We start from the raw sequence: 7,500 nt of genomic DNA on the forward strand, positions 1-7,500 counted from the left end.
TCTACAATTATTCACTAAAGACATTACTATGATAAAAGTAATGATCTAGAGAAATAGTTTATAAATTCTGAACCTATGGTACAGTTTCTTAATCACATGTTGCTTCTCACTACAATTGGGGAAAACCAAAATATTGTTTCAACGTGTAAGCAAAAGAAGGCAATTAGGGCAATGTAAATACCAATCTCCTCTATGCTTTCCTTACCCACCCCAACCTCAAAGACCTGAAGGCTCTCCTTCAGTCACCTACCAAGCTGTCCACAGAGATCACATGGCTTGGGTTTGTTGGGCTTGAACTCCTCTCGGATGATGGTGAAGTTGGCCTCATGTGTTGCCAGTCCCAACATAATGAGATCTGCATCAGCCCCACAAAGGACATGCTGGGTATTGGGGTCATGGTCTGGCTGTGCTCGCTGACGCCGGATAAAGTCCATGATCTTGTGTTCTCCCTCACCTGGCACATTTGCATCTGAGAGTATTACCTGTTTTTGAAGGTAATAACAAAAAGCTTAGAGACATTAAAAAAAAAAAAAAAAAAAATTTATAATTTTCTTTTCAAAGTTCTATTCACCTACTGTTCAAGATGTTACATGTTCTAAAATACTACGTAATAGCTGAAATTCTTAAAATAATTTGAGGAGAAAGTTTTAGAACCCCAACCTTAATCTTCCTCCAGCCTGGGTCATTATTTAACCGATCATGAACGTAATAGTGAAGGCATTTTGAAAGCCTCTCCATGAATGGGGTTCCAGGAGTGATGCAATTGGAGTCGAAGTGGGATTCCTTGGGCTTCTCTGGGGGGAGTTTGAAGCCTGCCAAAGATATGGAAAATAGTAAGTAAGTTAGGAAAAGAGAAAACAAGAAGGAAGGCGTGTGAAAGTATGTGTGGGAAACCATGGATTTCTGAATTCATAATAAAAATCATTTCAAAGTACTACTTTTAAAACGAACATAAAATATATATATATATATATATATATATATATATATATATATATATATATATATATATATATATATATATATATATATATATATATATATATTTTAATTAGTAAAACAGGAAGGGGAACAAGCCTAAAGGACAGGATACTAATACAACTACTTTATTAATGAGAAATAATAACATGCAAAATAACTGCTTGACAGCCTTACCCTTTGCCAAGAGCTCCTGCCTCAGGCTCTTCACCTTTGCTGCCTTCTCCTCAGCTTCCTTGGAGGCACGGAAACGCCTTGACCTCTGCTGGTTCATTTTGGCTCTGGGGGCCACACCGTCAATGGCCATGTAGAGCACTTTGCGAGGACGTACAATTGTAAACAGGCGGTCTATGCACTGGAAAGAAATGGTGGCATAAAGGGCATTGTCTGGTCTAAATATTTTTCATGAATGTAATCAAAACATCAAAATATTCTGGTTGTTTTCTGACCCCTTCCACTTCCCCATCACAGATACATTACTCTTGAAAGTATTCACAGGACAATAGGAGGACTACATATTCCGCAAAGTTCAGGGGGAAGTTTCTTCATTCTATGAGTTCTCTTAGTTTGACTAACTAAATTGATTCTATTGTCTTTTATTACTTGATGGGGTAAGAATTCAAAAGTAAGGATACAGCAAGAGAGATAAAAAGGAAAGGAAAATAAGTACATGCCAAACTGTATGGTCTCAAATACCACCCAACACCATAACAAAAAGAGAGATTACAGAATTTGAGACATAAAAATGGGGAGCGGTCGAAGAAATGGAGGGATATTCATGTTTTGAGCTATCATGTTGATAGCTCAAAACCTCAGAAATATATATATTTTTTTCTCTCTGTCACTGTCAAGACAGATCTAGATGGGCCTTGTATCATTGGAAATAATTTTCTTAATTTTTCATTGACTAGGGTCTGTTGTTGTTTGTTACATAGTATAATCTGCTTATCTGCCATTACCTGGGATAGGTCCCTTCTTTTCCCCACCTGAAGGGTGATATGGGTGAGTTGCTTACAAGAAAATGTTATGGAAAAGTGAATTTTATATTTGCCTGATGAGCAATGCCCAAAATAATATAAATGTAGCTCTCACACACACACACACACACACACACACACACTCACACTCACACACACTCACACACACACACTCACACACACACACTCACTCACACACACTCACTCACACACACTCACTCACACACTCACTCACTCACACACACTCACTCACTCACACACACTCACTCACACACACTCACTCACACACACTCACTCACACACACTCACTCACTCACACACACTCACTCACTCACACACACTCACTCACTCACACACACTCACTCACTCACACACTCACTCACACACACACTCACACACACTCACTCACACACACTCACTCACACACACTCACTCACACACACTCACTCACACACACTCACTCACACACACTCACTCACAAACACTCACTCACAAACACTCACTCACAAACACTCACTCACACACACTCACTCACACACACTCACTCACACACACTCACTCACACACACTCACTCACACACACTCACTCACACACACTCACTCACACACACTCACTCACTCACACACACTCACTCACACACAAACACCAGCTGTTTCACCCACTTCACTTGTAAAACAACAGGATTTCCATATTCTATGTGAACATATGAGTATACAAATGGTGTATATTCCCATGACCTTATAACCCAATGGCGTGCGGCTGTCCGCCGCGGTGGCGTGCCAAAGCGCTCTGAGGCAATGATTCGGCTTAATGTACCGAATTCACGCGCTCAAAGTCGGCGCGTTGCTGTGGTTCGCCAGAGCGTAGTTTTTTTTAGTTTTCTATACCCGTCGCCAATAGGTTAACCCCTTGATGACGGGTGAAGAAAACTTAAAAAAGAAAGAAAGAGAGAAAGAAAGAAAAAACCTCTACGTTCTGGAGATCAATAATACGGCCCGACTTTGAGCGCAGGAGTTTGGTGCTATCACGCCGAATCCCAAAAGCTCGTAGCACTTTGGTGCGCTGCCACGGTGTACAGCCGCATGGATCAAACAGTTTGTTTTGACGCCTCATTGTGTGACCCATTGGGAAGGGGTTAACCCAATGTCAACGGGAATGATGTGTATGTACGTGCTATGCCCACTGTGAGTTATTTGTTTGATTGTTTTTACACATAGATGGCTACAATTATACTAAGTCACCAATGAGCCAATCACGAGTCCTGCCTGTTCATTTACCCTTTTCTTTAATTTACGAAAATATTTTACGTTATCTTATTTTGCTGATACTAATGTTTATAATATTATAGTAATTATAATGTTTATAATAAAAATAACACCATCGATATTCAAAGCACTAGTAAAAAATATATTATTCCCGCCAATTCAAATCCCGTACGGTCACTAGGTCTACTAATTGACTCCTTTGTAGCTAATCACTAGCAGAGCCATCTCTGTGCAGACATATTTCACAAAAAAAATATAGAAAATGAGCACAGCATTTCCCCCATTTTTTATTAATTTTCCCCAGTGGCAGTGGGTTAATGTGTGGTTTGCTATTGTTATGATGACTTTGTTTATTCATTCATTGGGTATATGAGCCTGTCTAGCTAGCAGTCAGTGTCAAGCATTAGCACAATGATTTTTCCTTACATCTGATTAATATCCTAAAAGTCTCATGGCTGAACTCTTGGTTGCTGTTATGTTGATAATGTTTACATTGAAAATTGAATTTGAAGCCAATTTTGTTACTTCCAAATACTAACTGCTCCAATCTGCAATGAGTTTTTTACCTATTTGAATACATTCAATAACTTTCTCAATCCCTGAACTTCAAAAACAAATGATAAACGCACCATATAACTGCCACAATTTTTAAACATATCATATCAGTTTTCCGCCACCACATACCAAACATGTCTATCTACACTATATTTGCAATATAACTTGCAATACGAGTAGTCGGTCTTCCTTGGCAGAACAATGTGCGGTCTGACAAATTTTAGATTCCTATCTATAAAAAAAACTAACGAACTTAACCAAAGGATGGTTAGAGGTCTGCTGCTACAACTATAAAAAATTGTAGCAATGTTGTTTAATATCAAATTTGTACTGTTGTTTGTACTTGGGGCCCCAATGTTTTTAAAAAAGTGTCCATGGTCCTGCACAAATTCCCTAAGGGTTTCAATTATATCACTATTATTTTTGCTGATAAATCACACCATGACAAAATATTTCACTGGTTTAAATACTGCGTGTGACCATAACGACACGGCTTCTGCACCCAACTATATTGGCGAATCAGGATTTGTCTTTCTTGAAAATTTTGCATGATGTTCTTCCATGTTATTAGCATTGTTACTAAAATTCAATGTCCTCTAGATTAACCAGAACTGACGTGACATCACAATAGACACCAGCAAAGTCTATTTGAGTTCTGTAATAGATAATCCCGTCACAATACAAACTGGACCCAAGGGACCTCAAATGAAATTCAAATCGGTACCGTCACTGCAGATAAGGGGCTGTACCAACTATAATATGCAAAATATCATGGTATTAATGAAAACGAGTGGTGGATAGCGGTCACAATTCCAGCCAACAATGAAAAATAGGATTTTGATGACTCACAGGCTGGCCATTGCAAATTTCAAGGTAAAAAATTACTGGTACAAAATCCAGATCCTCGACAGGTAAACAGTAGGAAAAGATGGGTTGATCTCTCATTTCCGTTATACATCTCCTTTATTTTCAGTTTGCACACATTTTGCCACAGATGAAGAGTGTATTGGTTTTCATTAAGGTTGGCACTTCATATACTTCCTTTTTACTGTAATCCTGATTTTCATACAAGAAAAATTTACTGGGTGTTGTGGATATTTTCATCATTTTCAATATGAGGGCGAAACAGCAGTATCGGTGTTATTCATTACTCTAGTTTTTATGCTCTATAAGATGGTGGTGTCCATTCCCTATATCTTTGTGTGTCACTCTTGGTAACATTAACCAAGTCCCCTATTTACAATTAATGTGTTTTGCATGAACTAAATTACTGAAAGGTTTACTTTGACCATTTGCTTTTACCCCACGACTTCCCTGATACTTATCATGACCTCCATAGCTATTGGGGCCAATATTGTAGCTGTGCTTTGTTTGCAGCCAGAATGAGAACTAGAGTCATTTAAAACATGATGACAACTTGCAGAAAATCAGTGTTAGATGCCATTTCCAAACTTACCCCATACATCTTTTGGTTAATTTTTCAACTATGACGTTCGGGTCTTCCAAGACACTGTATATATCATCAGATTTATTCTCGTGTTATGACAATGATTTTGATGATCATTTCTATCACATTCATCAACAGAATCTTAACATGTGATAAATCCTGATAGTAGGTGAGGGTATGAAGTAGATCGGAAAATACGGGGTAAAACAGGCTGAAATAAGAAGAATGGAGAACAAAAATGCATAAAACCAGCACAAATTTTTTTAATATTGGTTAATGAAACTCTACGGATGTCCCCAAGCATCATATCAACCCCTTGGTGACGGGTGAAGAAAACTGAAAAAAAAAACTACGCTCTGGCGATCAATGGCAACACACCGACTTTGAGCGCGGGAGTTCGGTACACCGCCTCGTAGCACTTTGGCGCGCCGCCGCATGCCACATTTCAAGCGGTTTGTTATGATGTCTAGAGACAGGACCAGTCGTGAAGGGGTTAAGTCTAAGGACCAATGTGCCAACTTCCGAAAAATTCTACAGGAATTACACCCATTGTTTGGTAAAATCTACAGGGTTTGACAATTCCAAATCTCACGTGATAATTGTACAATGTGTTCTGACCGATAAACCAACCTAAACTTAACCCTGTGGGATTTATGCTCTATGTTCTATACATTTCCTGGACCCATGGTAAAATATGTGCCTAGCTAAGGGGCTCTGCCCCGTGGACCCGATGGTATTATAGACGCATTTGTCTATGGTCTGAATTACTTGGTTTCTAATAACTTTTTTTGGCATTTGAGATACTTGATGGGCTCACATGACAAGCTGTAATAGATAATAATGTCTAATTCTTCTGCATATACACTGTTTGGCTTTAAAAATGACCTGGAATTGATGGAACACTTAAAATGAAACATTTCTCCCAACCATTTGTCATGGTATGATATGGCCTGTCAAATCTCATGGTGGCTAAAACAAGCGTACAGTATAGCTTAACCCCTTGGTGACGGGTGTAGAAAACTAAAAAAAAACTCTACGTTCTGGCGAATCATGCCAACGCGCCGACTTTGAGCGCGTGAGTTCGGTACATCAAGCCAAATCACTGCCTCGGAGCTCGCCACATTTTGAGTGGTTTGTTTGACGCCTATAGGTGTGACCCATCAGGAAGGGGTTAAACATTATACTTAAATATTATACTATAAAAGAAGTATAATAAAAATAAAAGAATGCATTAAATAAACGAATAAGAAAAAATATAAAATGGCAATTACAAAATAATCGTGGTGACATTTGTTTTTATCCTCGAAAAATAAACACGATGGGTACTTTGAAAATAATGGATTGTTCTTCTCTCTTTTTGTCATAGTCTCCTTTTTTCTCTATTTGTGCACCTTTCACCATAAATGAATAGTGTCTTAGTTTTTGTCAAAGTGACCACCCCATAAACTTATTTACTATAATCCTGATTGTTACTCTGTGTAACATAATGGATATCAAAAACTCACCTCAAAAATGGCAACCATCATTTCGTCCTCATTTTTTGGAGGCGGTTTATCTTCTGGATGAGTACAAGGATGAATAATACCATTCATGTCCAGGTACAAGTTGTCAAACTCGATGCCATTGGGATTTGGTTTTGATGTGTCCTGTGGAACTGTCTGTCCATCGTCTGTGTTGTATTGCTGGAAACAAGAAATAAATAATTTTTTTCAGTTTTCTAACTGCAAAATTCTGAGCTTATTTGAAAATTTTGTCATATGCACCTTAGATGTAAATGGTTATACTTTCCAACTATTTTTTGTCAAACAAGTTTGAGAATCGGGATTTCTACTCCGGAAGCTTACACACTTAGAAAAAAGTACTTCAGATTATATTGATATATCTTCAACATAAGTCATAAACACTGAATATCTAAATATACAAAATAATATACCTCGAAATACAGATTTAAACATGAGTCGTGAATCACATGTAAACATCGGACACGAGTAGCGTCTCCTAAAAATCACAGAACTACCTTCACCTTCTCTCCTCTTATCTATCCTCCTTACCCTTTCTTCCACGCATTCTATGATCACCGATGGATATTTTCTGGAGAGCCATCGGAAGAAGGCTGGTACTCCCATCGCTAATTGTTTATTACTATGGATTCGTCAGTAGTTGTATCTCTTCCCTCGACGACTCTCAACTGCGAGACGCGACCGGTTCCTAAATACAGCTTGAGTAATCATTCGTATTCATATTTGACGAATATCTAATTAGATCTTACATTTCAAT

At 38.3% G+C, this 7,500-nt stretch overlaps 1 protein-coding gene across 2 annotated transcripts in view; it reads right to left on the reverse strand.

Moving 5' to 3' along the window:
- LOC125040056 (5'-3' exoribonuclease 2 homolog) overlaps nucleotides 1-7,437 on the reverse strand; it is a 38,838-nt gene extending 31,401 nt beyond the window's left edge. Inside the window, exons 1-5 of one of the 2 annotated variants that reach the window (XM_047634510.1) lie at nucleotides 7,275-7,437; nucleotides 6,729-6,905; nucleotides 1,156-1,333; nucleotides 661-812; nucleotides 251-482 (exon numbers count right to left, since the gene is read on the reverse strand). In XM_047634510.1, coding sequence (XP_047490466.1) covers nucleotides 251-482; nucleotides 661-812; nucleotides 1,156-1,333; nucleotides 6,729-6,905; nucleotides 7,275-7,349 — 814 coding nt within the window. In that variant the 5' untranslated portion in view covers nucleotides 7,350-7,437. The remainder of the gene's footprint in view (nucleotides 1-250; nucleotides 483-660; nucleotides 813-1,155; nucleotides 1,334-6,728; nucleotides 6,906-7,274) is intronic. The other variant, XM_047634518.1, reaches the window with a different exon arrangement.
- Between the last annotated feature and the right edge of the window lie 63 nt (nucleotides 7,438-7,500).

This window comes from Penaeus chinensis, chromosome 3 (genome assembly GCF_019202785.1).
Source record: "Penaeus chinensis breed Huanghai No. 1 chromosome 3, ASM1920278v2, whole genome shotgun sequence".
Lineage (NCBI taxonomy): Eukaryota > Metazoa > Arthropoda > Malacostraca > Decapoda > Penaeidae > Penaeus > Penaeus chinensis.